At 39.1% G+C, this 23,992-nt stretch overlaps 1 protein-coding gene across 4 annotated transcripts in view; it reads right to left on the bottom strand.

Moving 5' to 3' along the window:
- The window catches only part of SLC44A5 (solute carrier family 44 member 5), a 423,585-nt gene that overhangs the window by 41,033 nt on the left and 358,560 nt on the right, over positions 1 to 23,992 (bottom strand). For all 4 annotated transcript variants that reach the window (XM_025288440.3, XM_044944837.2, XM_044944838.2 and 1 more), the window contains 3 exons: positions 15,720 to 15,804; positions 5,006 to 5,134; positions 4,122 to 4,182 (listed from right to left, as the gene is read on the bottom strand). In XM_025288440.3, coding sequence (XP_025144225.1) covers positions 4,122 to 4,182; positions 5,006 to 5,134; positions 15,720 to 15,804 — 275 coding nt within the window. The remainder of the gene's footprint in view (positions 1 to 4,121; positions 4,183 to 5,005; positions 5,135 to 15,719; positions 15,805 to 23,992) is intronic.

Raw genomic sequence — 23,992 nt, 5'->3', positions numbered from 1 at the left:
ATTTCTTTGGAAGGAATGATGCTAAAGCTGAAACTCCAGTACTTTGGCCACCTCATGTGAAGAGTTGACTCATTGGAAAAGACTCTGATGCTGGGAAGGATTGGGGGCAAGAGGAGAAGGGGATGACAGAGGATGAGATGGCTGGATGGCATCACTGACTCGATGGACGTGAGTCTGAGTGAACTCTGGGAGCTGGTGATGGACAGGGAGGCCTGGCGTGCTGCGATTCATGGGGTCGCAAAGAGTCAGACACGACTGAGCGACTGATCTGATCTGATCTGATTACTAAAAATGTTTTAAAATCTCAATTTTACAGGAAGAAAGAGGAAGAATCAGGAATGGTTTATCTTTTTTTTTTTTTTTTTTACAAGAAGTAATACAGACTTGCAGGAGTTGATATGGAGGTAAACCTGAAAATATTAAAGCAGTTGATATAGAGAAAGAACTATGTCTTCATAAAGCTTTTCCTGACTTATCTGGCTTTAAAATCAGTTTGTCTACTGACCTTCATCCTCTGTAGCATCTGCAATAGGGATGACTGCTTCAGTATCCTTTCTCTGTCCTGCTCCTCCCTGGCAAATTTGACATAGTCTCTACCAGATGCTTCTATTCCCTCTCAATCCAACCATATTTCTGCCTCCACCTCGCCATGGAAATTGTCCTCCCAGTGATTCCAGCGACCCTCTAATTGCCAAAACTTCCAAATACTTTTTACTCTTCATCCTGCTGGAACCCATTACCTAGCACAGGGCTTTGTACAGAATGGAACTCAGTAAATCTTTGCTGTTGAATGAGTTAATTTTCCTGTTGAATGAGTCTTTGACACAGGAGACAACCCCTGCCCTTTATAACCCCTCCCCTGTCTTCCCTTGGTTCACAGGCCCAGGTTCTCTCCTACCCTCTCTTCAGCCTTTTCGTGTACTCCTTTTCTTTTTGCTGCTTCAATATGATCCCACCTACAGAACCTCCCAAACTTGTTCTATGTAGTATTTCTGGACAGTAACTCATCTAGTCTGTTACCTTTAATTACTAAATATGGTCATTATATTTTTGGAAAGTAGAGAAAAATTCTTGAAACAAGATACAAAACTTTACATAGTTTTACAAGCTACAGTGAACTATGTTAACATTTTGGTGCATTTCCTTCAGTCTTTCTTCTGTATACATTTTTGTTGTTGTTGTTGAGAGTTATTAACTATATAGTACATGAGATATTGTCTCTTGTTTCTTTCTTTTATTATTACTTATTTCCATTATAAAATCTTTAATGAGTGAATTTTGTTAGCTGCATAACATTGTTTCAAGTACTATATTTAATTCCCTATTGGGGGGATACAAATTGATTTCAATGTTTCCTTCACTAGACTTTGAAGGACTGTGCCTTATTCATTTTTGTGTCCCCAATGTGAGCTTCCCTGGTGGCTCACTGGTAAAGAATCTGCCTGGCAATGCAGGAGATGTGGGTTCGATCCCAGGATCAGGAAGATCCCCTGGAGAAGGAACTGGCAACCCATTCCAGTATTCTTGGACTCCCTGATGGCACAGTTGGTAAAGAATCCACCTGCAATGCGGGAGACCAGAGTTTGATCTCTGGGTTGGGAAGATCCCCTGGAGAAGAGAAAGGCTGCCTACTCCAGTATTCTGGCCTGGAGAATTCCATGGACAAAGGAACCTGGTGGGCTACAGTCCTGCTGCTGCTGCTGCTAAGTCGCTTCAGTCGTGTCTGACTCTGTGCGACCCCATAGACGGCAGCCCACCAGGGTCCGCCGTCCCTGGGATTCTCCAGGAAAGAACACTGGAGTGGGTTGCCATTTCCTTCTCCAATGCATGAAAGTGAAAAGTGAAAGTGAAGTCGCTCAGTCGTGTCCAACTCTTAGTGACCCCATGGACTGCAGCCCACCAGGCTTCTCCGTCCATGGGATTTTCCAGGCAAGAGTACTGGAGTAGGGTGCCATTGCCTTCTCCGGGGCTACAGTCCATGGAGTTGCAAAAGAGTCAGACATGACTTAGCAACTAAACAACAACATCCACAAAGTACATTTTATATTGTGTGATCTAAACGAACTATAATTGTAAAGGCAGGGACTATATCTTATATACCTAATGTATCTTCAGTGACTAATGATTCATTTTTACCCTTTTGCATAAAAATCTGTAACACTGTCCTTAACTACAGACACTATTGCTCAAGGAATCCTGGTTAAATGCAGTTGCTTGCCAGACCCACAACTTTGATGGAGGGTCTTTAATGATCCAGAGAAGAACGAAGGGAGCATGTAAGACATTGTGTTTGATAGTTGCTAACTCAATGGTACCTGACTTTCTACTCAAACTAATGACTATTATCTTTCTTCCATTTTAAAAGAAATATGTACTCATTGTGGAAAAACAGATAAGAAAAAAGAAGAAAGAAGACAAAATGGCCATAGTTTTGCTATCTCCAAAATCAGTTTAGTTCAGTTGCTCACTCATGTCTGACTCTTTGTGACCCCATGGACTGCAGCACACCAGGCCTTCCTGTCCATCACCAACTCCCAGAGCTTACTCAAACTCATGTCCATTGAGTCAGTGATGCCATCCAGCCATCTCATCCTCTATCATCCCCTTTTTCTCCTGCCTTCTATCTTTCCCAGCATCAGGGTCTTTTCAAATGAGTCAGTTCTTCACATCAGGTAGCCAAAGTATTGCAGTTTCAGCTTCAGTATCAGTCCTTTCAATGAATATCCAGGAATACTGATTTCCTTTAAGATTGACTGGTTGGATCTCCTTGCAGTCCAAGAGACTCTCAAAGAATCTTCTCTAACACCACAGTTCAAAAGCATCAATTCGTCAGCGTTCAGTTTTCTCCATAGTCCAACTCTCACATCCATACATGACTACTGGAAAAACCATAGCTTTGACTAGATGGACCTTTGTTGGCAAAGTAATGTCTCTGCTTTTTAATATGCTATCTAGGTTGATCATAACTTTTCTTCCAAGGAGCAAGCGTCTTTTAATTCCGTGGCTGCAGTCACCATCTGCAGTGATTTTGGAGCCTCAAAAAATAAAGTCTGTCACTGTTTTCACTGTTCCCCATCTATTCACTATGAAGTGATGGGACCAGATGCCATGATCTTAGTTTTCTGAATGCTGAGTTTTAAGCCAACTTTTTCACTTTCCTCTTTCACTTTCATCAAGAGGCTCTTTAGTTCTTCTTCATTTTTTGCCCTAAGTGTGGTGTCATCTGCATATCTGAGGTTATTGATATTTCTCCCATCAATCTTGATTCCAGCTAATTACTTAATATTTTGGCATATTTCTCTTCAATCTTTTTCTTTGAATATATTTTTGTTTACTCATTTTCATTTTTAGAGGCTTGTCATTACAATGTATATAGTATTTTTCATTTTATTTAAAATTGTAACATAAACAATACTTATGTGTAAAAATTCTAAAATATTTCATTTAATAAATGCATCATAATTTATTTCAGTATATTATTGCTCTTGGATATTAGAATATTTCCTTTTCTTTTTTTGGTTGTTTTGAATAACATTGTGATGGACATCTTTATATAAAGTTTTTTATCTGTAGTTAGAATTATATCCTTAAGAAAGGAAAATGAGTGATTATCTCATTTTCTCCTAAACGGGGTTTACGTTTATACATTTTAAAGAAATACAATGTCAATTCATTCAGGAGACATATAAATATTTCATGTTTTAAATTATAAAGACAAATATATACCCCATTCCTACTTACTCCCCAAGCAATTTTTCAACAAATTTTTTGGCCGAATTCAGGGGTAGGTGTGTTAGGGTATGTCTGTGTGTGGCTCATGTGTGTTCTTAGAGTAGCAAAGAATCAAACTGACTGAACTTTTAATGTTCAATGTTTAAACTTTTCTGTGTGCATTTATGCCACCAAACCTAAAACCTCACCAAGCTCCTGGGAAACACCCTAGGCTGGAGTCAGAAGAATGGGCTTTGTAGCTTTGGCTTTCTTCTCAATTAACTCAGGGAGTATGGGCCAGTTATAGGACCATTCTCCGCTTCATTTTTGTCAATTGTAAAATAAGTGAACTGAATTAAATAGCTTCTTGGTAGATCCTGTGTTTCTGAGGTAAAATAATAACCACTTACAAGGTTTGCTTGGATAAATCGCTGATGGACAATCATTATCCAGTAAAACTTGTGAGAGAGTCTAAAATTGAAGGAAGAGTGTGTTAACATTTCAAAGACTATGTGACAATACATCTTAGTCAATATATAAATTGTGTCCTTTAAAAATGCAATTCCCTAATAATTTCCTTATTCCAATTACTCCCCTAGTAAGAGTAATTGTAAGATTATCATACACACATACTTGTTTGACAAACACTCTTAAATATCCTAACTGTAATTCAACTGAATCAACAATAATAAAGTCAGACATGCTGAAACCAAGGTACATTTTTGAAGGTGTGTATCTTTGTCTTAGTTATATCCTCAGTCTAATGCTTTTATTTTTTCCTGGAAAAATGATATCTCCTCTAATTTAGAAGCCATCACAACTAATTAACATAATAAGGTTTTAGAATTCCCTTATAAATCTTAAGTCTAGGTAGTGTTTGGGGATTTTTTTTCAAATGAGTAATTATCAAATCAAGTTTGGAAGTAAAGTTCTTGTTACTCTGTAGCCATGGAGCTTTATCACCACATTAGTGAAATGGTGACCGCAAATGACATTTAGCTCCTAGCTCTTGACAGCAAAAAAATCCATCCAAGTGGAGAGTCTGTTGGTGTCAGGAAATAGTTGATACTAACTTACCAGACTTAATAGTCCTGTATAACACCCCAAGTCTACAAAATGATATGCTCTAAATTGTGTTATGTTTGTATATATACGTGCATTTGTGCTTTAATGAAATGGTAACATTAGTAATAATTTCATAGAAAATTTTGGAGCCTGTCCGGTTATAAATACATTACACTTGAGATTGAAACAAGATAAATTCTTCTCTAGTTTTAAGCTTAAACACATATACCTCCGCAGGCTTAAGAAAAGTAGTCCGGCAGAACTGGCTGTAGTATGTCCAGTATTCACTGTCATTTTTGTACTTAAATTGTATTTCCATGTAAGTTAAAAATCTTTCTGGGCACTTGGAGACACAGATCTGTGAAATAAATACAGTGGTAGGAATTGAATTGAACAAACCAAGGAATTATCTGCAAGGTTAAACTTCTAAATTACCCATCACAATAAAAAAGCAAAGCACCAATTTCCATCTAAGAAACTTAAATCAATTTTCTAAACATATTGTAAAAAAATTAAATTTCATGTACCGGCTATCAACCTCTACTCCTTGCCCTTAGATGCTAATATGCTATTAAAACAATAAGATACTATACAATGACAAAATATTTTAACTTCTGATTTGATATAGTTGTAGATCTTCACACAGCTGTAAAAATAATAAATTCCATGTACCTTTCACCTAGTTTTGGCCAATGGTAATAATTCGCATAACCATAGCACAATATCACAACCAGGAACCTGGTATTGTTACAATCCACTAACCTTATTCAGTTTTTACCAGTTTTACAGGTGTTCATGTGTGTGTGTGTGTGCAATTTTATCACTTGTAGATGTGACATCATCCACAGGACAGAGAGGAACTTTTAATGAAATTTTTAATGATTTTCTGAATTAGTAGATAAGAGTTTAATCCAAGATTAATTTTGCCTGAGTAGTTTATACATTTTCAGGGTTAGAATCTTGCTTTCTTTCCTATGTATGAATAGAATGGTAATTAAAAATGCTCCAAACATTGATAACTTATGCCACTAAGAACTATCAAAACCAGTGAATTCTCAGAACATAATTGGGGGGTTTATTACCATAAGAAACTAACAAAATTAGGGATATTTGTGGTAATCAATCATTATTATTATCTTTTAGCAACACCAGTCAAATGTGGGCAGAGAGGTCACTGATGCAATTATCTTTAATGAACTTTAGGGGCCTATTAATACCAAATCAGATCACTGTGCTAGTCCACAGAGCTACTGTGGAGTGACTGCAATCCAATTAGTAACTCCACAGAGATAAAACACAATCAGGGAGGAGGCACTCTGTTTGTTTTGCTTTTGTATGTAATAAAAAACCAACGATCACATGATGTCATGAGAGTTGCAGTCAATTCTTGAACATTCTCTCCTCTACCTTCAGTTCCTCATTATGGAAGCCCTCTCAGCTCTGACTTGCTCCATCTCCCTACCATATTGTGATAACTATTCTCATTGGCCAGATTGTAGCTCAGCCCCCACTGGCAATTAGGTAAAAACACAGCTGCTAAGCTGATATCTCTTTCCTATCTTTTGGTCATGTTTCTGCTACATGAGGACATTTGGTATCAACCCCACAGCTAAGGTAGTAGATGGATAACTAAATGGGTACCTCAAGTGTCATAGTTAATATTGTTTTGTAGCAGCAGCATTCTAACTTCTTTTAGAAGTTTCTAAAAGGTAAACAACCCATCTCCATGTTCACAGCTCCAGATGTATTTTCTGTTTCTTAGTCTCTCCTACACACGTGCACACACACAAGTACATATACACATTCATGCACATCTAGAGGAAATAATGACAGTCTCACAAGTATCTTTCTATGAAAACTGAAGAACTGTTGACGGACATTCACAGCATCCAACATGCTCACATTTTGGGGAAGAAGGCTGAGGTCACTGTCAATACAAATGTTCAAAGTTTACCCTGATTGGAGTTAAACTAAAAAAAAACCGTTAACATGTTTGGAGCTAAGTCACAGACGTTTACACTTTGGCAATTTACTTATAAGACTCTGGAAGATAACTGAACTAGCCCATTGTTTGATACACTTAAATGGATTTATAAAGTAAAAACTGAATGTATTAATGCCTTCACTGGCTTTAAATGATGGTAGGAACTACTGAGCTGAGGCCATGATGATTTCTGCATTTATAAACACACACACATACAATGTATACTAGACACATAAAAGTATGGTGTATGCAACATGTGGACTTCCAAGGTGGCTCAGTGGTAAAGAATCTGCCTGCCAATACAGGAGATGTCAGTTCAATCCTTGGGTTGATCAATTCCTGGAGGAGGAAGTGGCAACCCACTCCAGTATTCTTGCCTGAAAAAATCCCATGGACAGAGGAACCCGCAGGCTACAGTCCATGGGGTTCTCAAAGAGTCAGACACAGCCGAGCAACTGAGCAAACATGCAACATATAAAAGAGTGTAATTTAAATGTTAAAAAATGTTTTGTTAAAGAGACATCAAATTTCATTCCAAACATAAAGGAGCTGTTAAAAAACAATATAGCAACTGCTCTTTACTCTCTCGCTATCGGACATGTTTGTTCACTATAAATACAATGCTGATTAGTAGCAATCAACATATAATTAGCCAAAAATGAAGGTGAGGTTGGATAGCCTAATTGATCAAGGTTTGTCCTTAAATGCTTATGACACATGTCTGGACCATGCTGCAGTTAACAAAATATAATGCATAAAATCAGTAGATGCATTATTACCTGGCAGACTGAGAGCAATTCTGTATTATTGGCATCTGATATATATTCTGACTCAGTTCTGATTCTTTGTATAACCACAAAGGGGCACCTTGAATATAGTTCTTCATCATTATTTTTACATATTCTGTTCATATGCAATTAACACTCTAATATAAATTAGGATTTGGTGAGCGGAAGAGAAGGTTACACTGAAGGTTAAAACAGTACAGTTCCAATGAAGAAAGGATCTAGTAACTGAAATGTTTAACAAAAAGCATAGTGTGGAAGGATTTTTTGTTTCATCGTGAGAATGATGGATTTGTATAGTATAGTGGAAGATTTTCTAGACTGGGAATAGTAAAATATTAATTCTATCATTCATTTATTTACTCTTTAATTCAACAAATATTTATCAGTCACCTACTCTGAGCCTGTTCTAGGCACTGGGGACACAGCAGTGAACAAAAGAGATAAAAATCCCTACCCGCAGTTTACATTCTAGTAGGAAGAGATGGGTAATAACAAATAAGTAAAATTGTTTGCTGTAAGTATTCTTGCCTGGAGAATCCCATCAACAGAGGAGCCTGGCAGGCTACAGTCCATGGGGGAGATGACTGAGTGACTAAGCACTCAAGATGATAGTAGCTGTTATAGAGAAAAATAAGGCTAGAAAGGCCAGATGAGGAAAGGAACCAGGATGGGATTATAACTTTAAACAGCTAGTCAAAGGGAGGTGTCACTGAAAAGGTAATATGTGAGGAAGACTTGAAGACTAGTGATCAAACTGTAGTCATCTGGAGAAAGAGGAGGCTAGGCAGGGAGAACAGCAAAGTCTAGGTGCTTCCTTGGATCCTTTGAAGACAATGGATGGTCACTATGACCTGAGTGCAGTGAGTGAGCAGAGGGAGAAACAGAGCAAATGTGGTCAGAGTCAGGCATGCAGTGAAGGACCTTGGAGGACATTGTTAGGACTTTGGCTTTTAATATGAGTAACTTGGGAAGCTATTGAGGGAAAGGGGCCTGAGCGAAGGAGGGATATAATGTGACTGATATTTAACAGGATCACACTGGCTGCTGAGTGGAGAAGAGACTAGGGGACTGGAGGCAGGGGCAAGAATAGAGGCAGAGAGACCAGTCAGGGGTCACTGAAACAATATACTGGCTCCTTGAAAAGAGGAGGAGATGGTTAAAAGTAATTTGGTCCTGGGAATATTTTGAATGGAGACCAGAGGAATTAGCTCACAGCTCAAATATGAGTACATGAGATAAGAGGGATCAAGGGTGATTCCATGGTTTTAGAGTTGGCCTTAACTGAAAAAGAAAAGACTGTTGGAGGTGGGGGAACAATTTTAGGGATAAAGTCAGAGACTTTCGGGGATTGAGTTTGGACATGTTAAATTTGAGATGCCAACTAAATATCCATGTAGAGACATGACATAGGTGGTTGGATAAAAAGAACTGGAGTGCTGGGAATATACATATATAAACTAGGAAGGGCAGTATATAGATGGTAGTAAAACCAAAAGACTAGGTGTGATCACCAAAGGGGTAAATATATATTTTGAAGAGGGCTAAGCCTGGTGGAGGAGGAAACTCCAGTGTTTACAAGGTGCTGGGAAGATGAGGAGAAACCATCAAAGAACACTGAGAGGGAGGATCCAGAGAATTAAGAGGAAAGAGAATGCTATGTCCTAGGAGCCAAGTGAAGAAAGTACTTTAAGGAAGAGGGATTGATTAAACAATACTGTTGGATCAAGTAAATATGGATAGAGAATTGACCATTGGTTTAAATATATGGAGATCAATGGTATCATTTGGAGAAAATGGAGTGAGAATAAAAGCCTGAATGCATGTAAGAAGAGAAGATTCAGACACATTGGATATAAATTATTCTTTTGAGGAATTTTACAAAAAAAGAAGCGCAAAGACATGAAGCAGTAAACTGTAAGGGGATATGGGATCAAGGAGAAAACTTTTTAATATGGAAGAAATAACAGCATGTTTTTCTTCTGATGGGGATGATTTAGTAGAGAAGGAAAATGGTAATAAAAAAATAATGGAAGATTTCTGGAGCTGTATGCTGGAGTTTGTAAGTGAGGATAAGATATAATGTACAAGCAGATGGGCTGGCCTTGGGCACACAGGCTGATCCTCCAGAGAAGAGCAGGGAAGGCAGAGTAAATACATGAACACAGATAATGGCAGGAAGGTCAGTGTGGGAACCTGTAAAAGTTGTCTACTGAATGCTGATATTTTCACAGGGAAATAGGAAGCCAAGTCAAAGGCTGATAGAGACTGGGAAGGAGGGCTTGGAGGTTTGTGATGAGAGGAAAAGGTGTAAAATTGTTTTCTAGCAGAGTAGCTAGTGAATGGACAAAGGGTCTCTTGTGTGATTAAGGGACAGCATTGAGGGGCCCCTGGAGGTTAACAGCCCTCAATTTAATGGACTGTTGTGTGTGTTTTCTGCAAGAACACACTACTGCCTAGGTTGAGGCATGGAGTAGGTAGAAAGCTGCATTTAGTCATGAATGAGTTTTTGCCAGGGAAGTACAACTAAATGAGAGGGGGAAAAAGAATTGAGGGTTTATATAAGGCTGTGATTCAAAAATTCTTTTCAAAATTTTATTGAAGTATAGTTGTTTTACAATGTTGTGTTACTGTCTGGTGTACAGTTCAGTTCAGTTGCTAAGTCGTGTCTGACTCTTTGTGACCCCATAAACCACAGCATACCAGGCCTCCCTGTCCGTCACCAACTCCCAGAGTCCACTCAAACTCATGTCCACTGAGTCAGTGATGCCATCCAACCATCTCATGCTCTGTCATCCCCTTCTCCTCCCACCTTCAATCTTTCCCAGCATTAGGGTCTTTTCAAGTGAGTCAGTTCTTCGCATCAGGTGGCCAAACTACTGGAGTTTCAGCTTCAGCATCAGTCTTTCCAATGAATATTCATGATTGATTTCCTTTATGATTGACTGGTTGGATCTCCTTGCAGTCCAAGGGACTCTCAAAGAGTCTTCTCTAACACCCCAGTTCAAAAGCATCAATTCTTCGGGACTCACCTTTCTATATAGTCCAACTCTCAACATCCATACATGACTATTGGAAAATCATAGCTTTGACTAAACGGACCCTGGTTGGCAAAATAATGTCTCTGCTTTTTAATATGCTAGACAAAGTTGGTCATACCTTTTCTTCAAAGGAGCAAGATCTTTTAATTTCATGTCTGCAGTCACCATCTGCACTGATTTTGGAGCCCAAAAACATAAAGTATGTCACCGTTTCCCCATCTATTTGCCATGAAGTGATAGGACCAGATGCCATGATCTTAGGTTTTTGAATGTTGAGTTTTAAGCCAACTTTTTCACTCTCCTCTTTCACTTTCATCAAGAGTCTCTTTAATTCTTCGCTTTCTGCCATAAGGGTGATGTCATCTGCATATCTAAGGTTATTGATATTTCTCCCAGAAATCAACCTTGTGCTTCATCCAGTCCAGCTTGTGCTTCATCCAGTCCAGCGTTTCTCATGATGTACTCTGCATATAAGTTATATAAGCAGGGTGACAATGTACAGCCTTGACATACTCCTTCCCCAATTTGGAACCAGTCTGCTGTTCCATGTCTGGTTCTAACTATTGCTTCTTGACCTGCATACAGATTTCTGAGGAGGCAGGTCAGGTGGTCTGGTGTTCCAACCTGTTGATCTCTGGTTCCTCTGCCTTTTCTAAATCTAGCTTGAACATCTGGAAGTTCATGATTCATGTACTGTTGAAGCCTGGCCTGGAGAATTTTGAGCATTACTTTGCTAGCATGCGAGATGAGTACAATTGTGTGATAGTTTGAGCACTCTTTGGCATTGCCTTTCTTTGGGATTGAAATGAAAACTGACCTTTTCAAGTCTTGTGGCCACTACTGAGTTTTCCAAATTTGCTGGCAAACTGAGTGCAGCACTTTTACAGCATCATCTTTTAGGATTTGAAATAGCTCAACTGGAATTCCATCACCTCCACTAACTTTGTTTATGGTGATGCTTCCTAAGGCCCACGTGACTTTACATTCCAGGATGTCTGGGTCTAGGTGAGTGATCACATCATCATGATTATCTGGGTCGTGAAGATCTTTTTTGTACAGTTCTTCTTTGTATTCTTGCCACCTCTTAATATCTTCTGCTTCTGTTAGTTGCATACCATTTATGTCCTTTATTGAGCCCATCTTAGCATGAAATGTTCCCTTGGTATCTCTAATTTTCTTGAAGAGACAGCTAGTCTTTCCCATTCTATTGCTTTCCTCTACTTCTTTGCATTGATCACTGAGGAAGGCTTTCTTATCTCTCCTTGCTATTCTTTGGAATTCTGCATTCAAATGGGTATATCTTTCCTTTTCTCCTTTGCCTTTCGCTTCTCTTTTCATAGCTGTTTGAAAGGCCTCCTCAGACAACCATTTTGCCTTTCTGCATTTCTTTTTCATGGGGATGGTCTTGATCACTGCCTCCTGTACAATGTCATGAACCTCCGTCCATAGTTCTTCAGGCACTCTGTCCATCAGATCTGATCCCTTGAATCTATTTCTCACTTCCACTGTATAATCGTAAGGGATTAGATTTAGGTCATACCTAAATGGTCTAGTGGTTTCCTCTACTTTCTTCAATTTAAGTCTGAATTTGGCAATAAGGAGTTCATGATCTGAGCCACAGTCAGCTCCCGGTCTTGTTTTTGCTGACTGTATGGAGCTTCCCCAAATTTGGCAGCAAAGAATATAATCAATCTGATTTTGGTATTGACTATCTGGTGATGTCCATGTGTAGAGTCTTCTCTTATGTTGTTGGAAGAGGGTGTTTGCTATGACCAGTGTGTTCTCTTGGCAAAGCTCTATTAGCCTTTGCCCTGCTTCATTCTGTACTCCAAGGCCAAATTTGCCTGTCACTCCAGGTGTTTCTTGACTTCCTACTTTTGCATTCCAGTTCCCTACAATGAAAAGGACATTTTTTGTGTGTGTAAGTTCTAGAAGGTCTTGTAGGTCCTCATAGAACCGTTGAACTTTAGCTTCTTCAGCATTACTGGTCAGGGCAGACTTGGATTACTGTGATATTGAATGGCTTGCCTTGGAAATGAACAGAGATCATTCTGTTGTTTTTGAGATTGCCTCCAAGTACTGCATTTTGGACTCTTTTGTTGACTATGATGGCTACTCCATTTCTTTAAGGGATTTTTGCCCACAGTAATAGATATAATGGTCATCTGAGTTAAATTCACCCATTCCAGTCCATTTTAGTTCACCGATTCCTAAAATGTTGATGTTCACTCTTGCCATCTCCTTTTTGACCCCTTCCAATTTGCCTTCATTCATGGACCTAACATTCCAGGTTTCTATGAAATGTTGCTCTTTACAACATCGGACTTTACTTCCATCACCAGTCACATCCACAACTGGGTGTTGTTTTTACTTTGGCTGGTGTACAGCAAAGTGATGTTATATATATATATATATATATATATATATATATATATATATACACGCTTTTCCATTGTACTTTATTAAAAGATATTGAATATAGTTCCCTGTACTAAACAGGGAACCTGTCTATATAGAACACTGTTTATCTATTTTATATATAGTAGTATTTATCTGCTAGTCCAAAACTCATAATTTATCTCTCTTCTCCCTTCCTCTTTGGTAACCATAAACTTGTTTTCTATGTCTGTGAGTTTGTTTCTGATTTGTAAATAAGTTCATTGGTATCATTTTTCAGATTCCTCATATAAGTGATAATCATACAGTATTTGTCTTTCTCTGTCTGACTTATTTCACTCTAGCAGTGGCCTCCAAGTTGCTGCAAATGGCATTATTTCATTCTTTTTATGGCTGAGTCATATTTCATTATATATATGTACCACATCTTCTTTAACCATTCATCTGTTAATGGACATTTAGGTTGCTTCCATGTGTTGGCTATTGTAAATCATGCTGCTATGAACACCTAGGAGCATGTATCTTTCCAAATTAAGAGTTTTCTCTGGATTTATACTCAGGAGTGGAGTTGCTGAATCACATGGTAGCTCTGTCTTTAGTTTTTTAAGAAACCTCCATACTGGTTTCCATACCTGCTGCACCAATTTACATCACCACAAATAATGTATGAAGAAGTGAAGTCACTTAGTCGTGTCCGACTCTGCGACCCCATGGACTGTAGCCTACCAGGCGCCTCTGTCCATGGGATTTTTCAGGCAGTAGTACTGGGGTGGATTGCCATTTCCTTCTCCAGGGTATCTTTCCAACCCAGGGATAGAACCTGGGTCTCTTGCATTGTAGACAGACGCTTTACCGTATGAGGGTTCTATAAAGGAGTGATTTTCAAGAGGGACCATTTTAAACCAAGAGTTTAAATCATATAAAGAAGGAGATGGAAAGATGATAGAACTGAGGGAAACTTTGAAGGGCATCAGGTCAGTGGTTTGTAGGTCCCAGTGAGGTAGAAGAATAACTGGAGTTGAAATATTAGAGGGACTGAAATGATTAGACAGTATGATGTTTGAAATTAAGGGTGGTAATTATTGGTACTGACAAGAGCGAGGATTTGACCTTGGGGGTGAGTGGCTGTGATAAATACAAGGTTCTGTGGTAGAGGTGGTCACAGAACTAAGATGTTAATACCCCAAGATGGCTTAAATCTCAGCAGGAAATAAGATATCAAAAGTCTTTGAGGGACATGAGGAGGAAAGCAGGCAGATTTTCTAGAGAAGACCTTTGGCTGTGGTTTACTTGCACAAGGAACCAGGAGGAAGCAAATAAGTCAAAATCCTACTGAGTTTTTAAGGTAGTTGTACTGCTAAATTCATGACCTAGCCTGAAAAGGCATTTGACTGTTAAAATAATCTTTGACATGATAAACTTGTACAACAGGAAGAGAGTTTCAAAGCCACGTGGCCTTTAAGAGGGCATATTTCCAGTGTTCAGCAATGGTATGGCCTGAGGTTGACAGACAGGAAATAACCTTCCAGTTTGTTGAGCGAAGGATCACAGGATTATAGATAAGGAACTTCCTTCAGAGAACACAATCCAAAGACAATAAAAGAATGTGGGGAACACATGTATACCTGTGGCGGATTCATTTTGATATTTGGCAAAACTAATACAATTATGTAAAGTTTAAAAATAAAATAAAATTAAAAAATAAATAAATAAAAAATAAATACAGAGACATGTACAAATAGAAATAAAATATTATGCATCAATTAAAAAAAAAAAAAAGACTGTTCTTGTGCTATGCACTAAAGGCCACTGTGCACTTACACCTCCTCCCTTTCTGAATGGGAGTTTGTATTCTAACTTCCCTAGCCCTGTTCCCCATTGTGCATTTAGTGTCAAGACCTGATGGACAGACTATCCATCATCCACAGATCCTAGACTGTGGGTTGAAGTTCAGTACCACACAGGACTCTGAGTTGTCTCCCTTGGGAAGAAGGGTCCTCTAGAGGACAGATGGATAGACTATAGAAAACGAAAGGAACTGCCCATTGATATCTGTGCCTCTTGTTTCATTTCTTCATGGGACATAAGAGGCTGCTCAGTCCACAATTACATTGCTTTATTTCTTCTTTCCTTCCTTCTTGCATCTCAGGGTGAACATTTAAAACTTATAAGTTTATGGTATTTGAGTAGAAATACAATGTGTGACCCAACTGATCCAAGGCTTAGAACAGGGGTGCTTTATTCAGCTTTTTGCCTCCTTCTGGCAACTGGATGCTGCTGCTGCTGCTGAGGCCTTAAGGGATGACAGAGTCACCAGATGAAGGAGCCTGAAAGAGAGCCGCCCACTGACTGCAAACACCACCTTATACTATTATATGGCCAAAAAGAAACTACTGTGTTCAGTCACTGAAAAACTGAAGTTTATTAGTTACAACAGATGGCTTTATTCTTCCTAATACTAATCTTGAGAAAAATATCTCTACTCTATACTGCAGTTTATTCATTTATAAAAATAGGTGGTTGGACAAGATAATCACTGAGGTTCCTAGTGATACTAAATGATTAATTCCTGTTTTTATTGTATATGAACAAACATGAGATTATACTTCTGTCTTGTCACCTTCCATAAATTCATCATTAATCACACACATCCAGAATTCAAATAGAGTTTCTCAGTTCTGTCATCCAAGAATGTTCAAAATTGCTAAAACCAGTGAGGCATATTGTTTGCCTTACCTGTGTGGTAGGGCACTGTAGGTTTACCACCACGGAGGGACTGGTACAGGTGAGCAGGTTAAAGTAAAACAAAATGGACTTGTTCCTAAAAAACAACATAATATTTTTTAGTGACTGTGGAAATATTTCATATCATTTCATATCATTGGGTATACTTTAATATAACATGACCTTTAAAAATCTGCTTCATTTCCTCTAGAAAGTTGCAACATATTCCCCAAATTCCCATCAAGTGGCCTAACACTTAAAGTAGCTTTTGGTAATAGTAAAAAGTCAAAATAATCAAATTGTTCATCAACAGGGGATTGGTTCAATAAAGAACTCCACATCTATAAAGTAAAAGATCATACTACCATTGAAAATAATGTTGAAAAATATTTAATGGATGAATTTAAGAAGCAGGTTACTAAAGAGTATCAAAATATGATTTAATTTTGTAAAAACAGTTATAACACATTATATGCAGAAACAAATGATTATATCTGAATGGTGGCATTATATTTGTTTAGATAATTTTGTATTTTATGGGTTTCATGAGATAAACATGTATTATTTCAGTGATCTGAAAAAAGGTAAATTTAGTTATATTTTCCCTTTGTTTAAAATTATGTTCAGGGGCATAGTGGTGGGATAACTTGACATTTATTATTGGGGATCTTCCCTCGTGGCTCAGATGGTAAAGAATCTGCCTGCAATGCTGGAGACCTGGGTTCAATCCTCGGGGTGGGAAGATTCCCCTGGAGAAGGGAATGGCAACCCACTCCCGTAATTCTTGCCTGGAGAATTCCATGGACAGAGGATCCTGGCAGGCTACAGTCCATGGAGTCACAAAGAGTCGGACACAACTGAATGACTAACACACACACCACACACACACTTCACTAACAATAGTGATGACCTTGCCATTTGGCAAGCCACGTTTCTCCTTTAAATCTCAATTTCCTCAGCAGTAAAATGGGGATAATACCAGCCTGACCTGCTGAACAGTGGTGTTGGGAGGACATAGGAAATGTGTGGTGGGCTCAAGACAAATGGCTGTCTAACTTTAGTATGCATCAGTGAACCTTGGGGTGTGTGTTGAAAACTGTGATTCCTGACTCCTTCTCAACCCTTCAGAGCCCAGACCCTAGGAATTCACATTTCCCCCTGTGATCCCCAACTGATCCAGATACAGGTGGTCTATAAATAATATCTTGAGAGAACATAGCCATATACATTCAAGAGGAATGTTTCCAGAACTTTGTAAAGTCCCAAGTTAACATGACTACATATACAACATAAAATGTATAATAGGCTGTTGAGTTATATTTTTCCTGCTGACTCACAATCACCAAGTAGGATCTGAATCTAGAAACAAAAAAAGCTCTCCACATAAAATGTGGGCTAGATCCTTGCATCACTTCTGCTGCTTCTTGCTCATGTCTTCCTAAGCAAAAGATGAGTGAGGGAGGTGATTGGAGACAGTGGAACTGGCAGGATACAGTCATCAGAGCTCAGAGGATTTTTTCTCCCATCCTCATTGAAAGGGTGGATTATTTCTTCTGGGTTTCAAACCACAAAGGCTCTGAGAGAATCTCTCAGAGACAGAGGGTGTCCCAGTTGGTTCTAGAGGTAAAGAACCCACCTGCCAACGCCAAAGACATAAGAGATTTGTGTTCGATCCTGGGGTTGGGAAGATCTCCTGGAGGAATATATGACCCACTCCAGTATTCTTGCCTGAAGAATCCCATGGACAGAGGAGCTTGGCAAGCTAGTCCCAGGCTATAGCTGGGACAGTATGGCAGGCTGCCACAAAGTCTCAAAGGGTCAGACGTGACTAAAGCGACTGAGCACACATGGACATGGGAAGGGCAGACCAGCATCTCGGTTTCCAGCTGGATACTGCTTTGTGTGGCAGACTTACTACAGCCCTCTGCCCATTTTAGCAGAGAAATGTGAGACCCAGAAACCACAAGAGAGTGGAAATAAACCAATGGTGCAGATGGAGGACAGCACTGAAGCAGTCTGTCATGGGAGTGTATGGAGCCAAGGAAATGGGCTTGCATCTTCCTGGTGGTACATCACCTGATAAGAGACTGGAGATGAATCACTAGGGATGGAGCTGAAGGGGTTTGGTGGAGAGAAAGCCAAAACTCATTTCTCAGATCAAAAGACTAGTCAGTAAGGACTTCCCCAGAGAATTTCCACTTTCACACCATGAGAGAGCCAGGCTTTGTCAAGGAGAGATTTTATGGATAGTCAGTTACATCTTAGTTTCAGTAGCAACAAACATGTGGGACTAGGGTACTGGCCAGGAAAGCAACAGACACTCTTTCTCCTTCTATACGTCACAACACAAAGAGCTAAAACCAGGAGGGAGGGAAGAGAAGGAAAATAACAAAACAGGTCCACTCGTAAGTTCTCTTGCAGAGTTCAAACCTGAGCTGGGGAATTGGAAGAGATGGATTCAAATTTTAAATTGGACTACACTGAACTTTTTAACAGAAAGTGTTTAGAAAGCTATGGAAGATACCCAAGATGCCAAAACAAGAAGAAAAGAAATTTGAAAGAACATTATTGAAGGCAATAATAAGGGGGAAATAAACCCACTTCCGGAGAAGGCAATGGCACCCCACTCCAGTACTCTTGCCTGGAAAAGCCCATGGATGGAGGAGCCTGGTGGGCTATAGTCCATGGGGTCGCTAAGAGTTGGACACGACTGAGCGACTTCACTTTCACTTTTCACTTTCATGCATTGGAGGAGGAAATGGCAACCCACTCCAGTGTTCTTGCCTGGAGAGTCCCAGGGACGGGGGAGCCTGTTGGGCTGCTGTCTATGGGGTCGCACAGAGTGGGACACGACTGCCGCGACTTAGTAGCAGCAGCAGCAGCAAACCCACTTCATGTTTGTAATCCCATTGAGTTCTGATGGCTCAAGAATCTGGCTAGAAATGCCGGCACAGTATGCACAAGGCTACTTAAAGATTCCACAAGAGTGAATTTGGCTCTTTCACCACACAGGCCGCTATACATTCTACACAGTCTTATGGTGCACGTGACTCAAATTTGTACCTAAGTGAATAAATAAATTATTGCATGTCATGCATGGATCATTGGAGTCCCTTAGGAGTAGTTAAAAGGCTGAATGGTAAGTCAGCAAGTGTCAAGAGTCCACCGCAGGTAAAACTGACTTATAAACTGCAAAATGCTGCATAAACTCAAGTTATTTGCCAGATTATGCAATCCTCAAGGGTAAAGTTTGTACCTTATTCATGTTTATATCCATCTACTTTCCCAACACTTAGCCTAGTACTTGGCCCATTCCAGGCACTCATCAGATGTTGCAGAATGAATGAGATCAATTTCAGAATAAGTTTCTCAGTATCTTAGAATCCTCCTTAGTTTTTTGCACACATCTGTACTCATTCTGTCAAAGCCTGCCTGATATCCTTTAATGTCAGTGGTCCTCAGATTCCTTACATACAAATCTGCGGCCCCATGAACTGTATAGCCCGCCAAGCTCCTCTGTCCATGGGATTTCCCAGGCAAGAATACTGGAATGGGTAGTCACTTCCTTCTCCAGGGGATCTTTCAAACCTAGGTATGGAACCTGGGCCTCCTGCATTGCAGGACGATTCTTTACCATCTGAGGCATCAGGGAAGCCAAATGGTAATGATTGGAGAGGAATAATTCTGCAAAAGTGATTAAGGAAGTAACTCATTATTTAACTTGAATTATATTTCCACCATAAATATAAGAAGGGCTTCCCTGGTGGCTCAGAGGTTAAAGCATCTGCCTGCAATGCAGGAGACCTGGGTTCGATCCCTGGGTTGGGAAGATTCCCCTGGAGAGGAAATGGCAACCCACTCCAGTATTCTTGCCTGGAGAATCCCATGGATGGAGGAGCCAGGTGGGCTACAGTCCATGGGGTTGCAAAGAGTCGGACACGACTGAGCAACTTCACTTTCACTTTCATATTTCCACCATGAAACAATAAAATAGAACCAACTACAAACTACTAGTTCAAGATGAGGTTATATGCACTTAAGCCCATCTCTTTTCCTTCATGAGACACATGAAATAGAAAAATAAAAATACAGAAAGGGATAAACACTGCCATACCAGCTAAGGATGTGCAGGATGGGATCTTCTCACAATTGCACATGAGAGGTCAATCATTTCTGGAAGATGAAGAGCATATGAGAGTGTGTTGAGTGATGAATGCACTATAGAAAAGCTACAAAAAGGGTAGGATATATGTCCAACCTAGATAGCATATCAAAAGCAGAGACATTACTTTGCCAACAAAGGTCCGTCTAGTCAAGGCTATGGTTTTTCCATTAGTCATGTATGGATGTGAGAGTTGGACTGTGAAGAAGGCTGAGCGCCAAAGAATTGATGCTTTTGAACTGTGGTGTTGAAGACTCTTGAGAGTCCCTTGGACTGCAAGGAGATCCAACCAGTCCATTCTGAAGGAGATCAACCCTGGGATTTCTTTGGAAGGAATGATGCTAAAGCTGAAACTCCAGTACTTTGGCCACCTCATGCGAAGAGTTGACTCATTGGAAAAGACTCTGATGCTGGGAGGGATTGGGGGCAGGAGGAGAAAGGATAAGATGAGTTGGCTGGATGGCCTCACTGACTCGATGGACGTGAGTCTGAGTGAACTCTGGGAGTTGGTGATGGACAGGGAGGCTTGGCGTGCTGCGATTCATGGAGTCGCAAAGAGTCGGACATGACTGAGCGACTGAACTGAACTGAACTGATGATATGCCTGTTAGAAAGCATGATACATTCTGGACTCAAAAATGAGAAATGTGGCCAAAAGTGAGAAGATTAATTAAAGGTTTATATACAGGTCTACAGCACAAATCAGCACCTCTGTGCTCCCCCCATAGTCCTACACTTAAGACTTCTAGGATCCAGGAAAAACAGGCAAAAACAAAGGCCTCTTTTGTTGAATGATAGCAAGGGCCTTTGTGAAATTGGATACCCCGGTCTACAATCCTTCCTACTCTGGCATTTTAAAAGTCCATGTCTGACAGTCAGTTTCCCACCAGTTCATGTGGTAGTGAAATGTAATAGCTAATACAGTGTTCCTATCCCATACTAGGCAGAGGTCTCCTTGGAAAAACTGACCCAGTGACACAGCAGCTGAGCAAATTCACACAAGTGACCCAATTCTTTCTATAGTAAAAATGGATTACCAAGTAGCATCAGGAATTTAAGAGAAATCAGAAAATGAAAGGAAAGACTAAAATAAACAAACAAAAAGCAATGCTGGATAAAATAAAAATAATTCAGAGCATAGAAGGGACCTTTAAAAAACAGTATTTTCAGAGAGATTCAATCAGATTATTCATAAATAAAAATACTATGTTATTATAAACAATTAGAAAACAAGAGGGCTTTAAGAGACTAAAATAATGATTAACAAAATCTAAAAATCAAAGGCAGAACTGGAAAAAATTTGACAAAATCTTCTAGAATACAGAATAAAAAGTCATAAATGGGAAATATAAGGGGGAAAAAAAAGGTATTGAGACTAATCAAAGCGGTCCAAGTTACAAATAATAGAGTTCCAAAAGGACAGCCAATAAAATGGAAAGAATGAAAACAGAAAAGAAATAACAGAAGAAAATTTTTCAGAGGAAAAATTTTTCTAAAGAACTTTTAGAAAAAGTTTTCTAAAGAACTGAAAACTGAAAACTTTTAGAAAAAATTTTCTAAAGAACTGAGTCACAGTTCTTTAGAATTAAAGGACCCATCAAAGACTAGACAAAAAGATTGTTTTTTAAGTAAGACCTACATTGAATTGTAAGATTTCAGAACATCAAAAATAAATAATTTTAAATGCTTTCCCAAAGGAAAAATCTTTCAAAACAGAAAAAATGATTTCACCACAAGGTTTGTGAATCAGACTAACATTAGACAGACTGGATGCCAAAAACAACAGAATAACATCTTAAAATTTCTGACAGGAATTGTCTTTCAAGATACATCTCTAAAGCTCGACCATCAATCAATTGTAAAGAGGGAGAAGAAAAACATTTCCAAGGATTTATCTTTCTATGCTTTCTTGTCTTATGAAGATAGTCAAGAATGTTCTCCATCAAAACAAGAGTGTCAACAAAGAAAAAAGACAAGCTGGGATACAGAAAAAAGTTCATGGCACAAATTCAGGCTAAAAAAATCCTTCTGTAAATCTAAAGTTAACTGAGCATTCTTTTATTTGCTAAGTCTAGCAGTAGGGTCCAATCTAATGAGGTAGATAAGTCTCAGAATTAAAGCTATGCATTGAGCCTAAAATTTGCCTGGTGCTGAGTAGAACAAAAAGCAGAAACTCTGCAAGGTAGGTGTTCAGAGAAGAGGGAGCCCTTAAAAAATAGTGGGGTTGGAAAGGCAGAAAAACTCTTGTCCTGATAGAGACTGTCCAAGAAAACTTGCTGGCTAATAAAACATTATACAAGAATGTCATTACTCTAAGTCGAAATACACTAAAATGCAGAATGATGCTAAGCTGCAAATAAAGTGTAAAATTTGGCTTTGGTATCAAGGACACAGTAGAAATGAAAATGTAATGGCCAGACAGTGAATAAACTTTAAATAGCTATTAAAAAGTACAAGTCTTATTTCAAAAACTTTTAGAGTCAATCTACCAATAGAATATGAACGATTCTGATGAAGTTGCAGAATTGAACTTTATTACAAACTCAATCAGGTAAAGGGTAAGCACAGAAAGAGAAATGTTCACAGCAGCACTATTCACAATAACCACGACATGGAAGCAACCTAAATGTACATCAACAGAGGAACAGATGAAGAAGATGTGGTGTGTGTATACAGTGGAATATTAGCCATAAAAAGAATGAAATAATGCCATTTGTAGCTATATAGATGGACCTAGAGATTCTCATATTGAGTAAAGTAAGTCAGACAGAGAAATACAAATACTATATAATGTATCACTTACATGTGGAATTCTAAGAAATGAATTTATCTACAAAACAGAAATAGAGATACAGATGTAGAAAACAAACATGGTTACCAGAAGATAGGAGGGGGAAGAAGGGATAAATTGGGAGATTAGGATTGATTATAAAACTGATAACTAATAAACACATTACATAGCACAGGGAACTTTACTCAACACTCTGTAATGGCCTATATGGGAAAAGAATCTAAAAAGAATGGATATATGTGTGTGTGTGTGTATATATATATATATGTATATCAATAACCTCAGATATGCAGATGATACCACCCTTATGGCAGAAAGTGAAGAGGAACTCGAAAGCCTCTTAATGAAAGTGAAAGTGGAGAGTGAAAAAGTTGGCTTAAAGCTCAACATTCAGAAAATGATGATCATGGCATCCGGTCCCATCACTTCATGGGAAATAGATGGGGAAACAGTGGAAACAGTGTCTGACTTTATTTTTCTGGGCTCCAAAATCACTGCAGATGGTGACTGCAGCCATGAAATTAAAAGACACTTACTCCTTGGAAGGAAAGTTATGACCAACCTAGATAGCATATTCAAAAGCAGAGACATTACTTTGCCAACAAAGGTTTGTCTAGTCAAGGCTATGCTTTTTCCTGTGGTCATGTATGGATGTGAGAATTGGACTGTGAAGAAGGCTGAGCGCTGAAGAATTGATGCTTTTGAACTGTGGTGTTGGAGAAGACTCTTGAGAGTCCCTTGGACTGCAAGGAGATCCAACCAGTCCATTCTGAAGGAGATCAGCCCTGGGATTTCTTTGGAAGGAATGATGCTAAAGCTGAAACTCCAGTACTTTGGCCACCTCATGTGAAGAGTTGACTCATTGGAAAAGACTCTGATACTGGGAAGGATTGGGGGCAAGAGGAGAAGGGGACGACAGAGGATTAGATGGCTGGATGGCATCGCTGACTCGATGGACGTGAGTCTGAGTGAACTCCGGGAATTGGTGATGGACAGGGAGGCCTGGCGTGCTGCAATTCATGGGGTCGCAAAGAGTCGGACACGACTGAGCGACTGATCTGATATATATATATATAACTGATTCACTTTCCTGTACACTTGAAATTAATATATCATTGCAAATCAAGTATACTCCAATAAAAATTTAAAAAAAATAAAATAGAAATAGGAATGGAAAAGAAAGATGGAGAATGGTAGTGGGGATAATACCCTCTTCTTACATAAAGAGCAGTCAAGACTCTAACTAAAGTTAGTGGAAGAAGCAATAGAGACTCAGAATACTATGTAAAGTCATGAAAGTAACTATAAGAAAATCTAAAGGTAATAATTTAA

Source organism: Bubalus bubalis, chromosome 6 (genome assembly GCF_019923935.1).
Source record: "Bubalus bubalis isolate 160015118507 breed Murrah chromosome 6, NDDB_SH_1, whole genome shotgun sequence".
NCBI classification, from domain to species: domain Eukaryota; kingdom Metazoa; phylum Chordata; class Mammalia; order Artiodactyla; family Bovidae; genus Bubalus; species Bubalus bubalis.
This window is presented reverse-complemented; position numbering and strand designations above follow the sequence as displayed.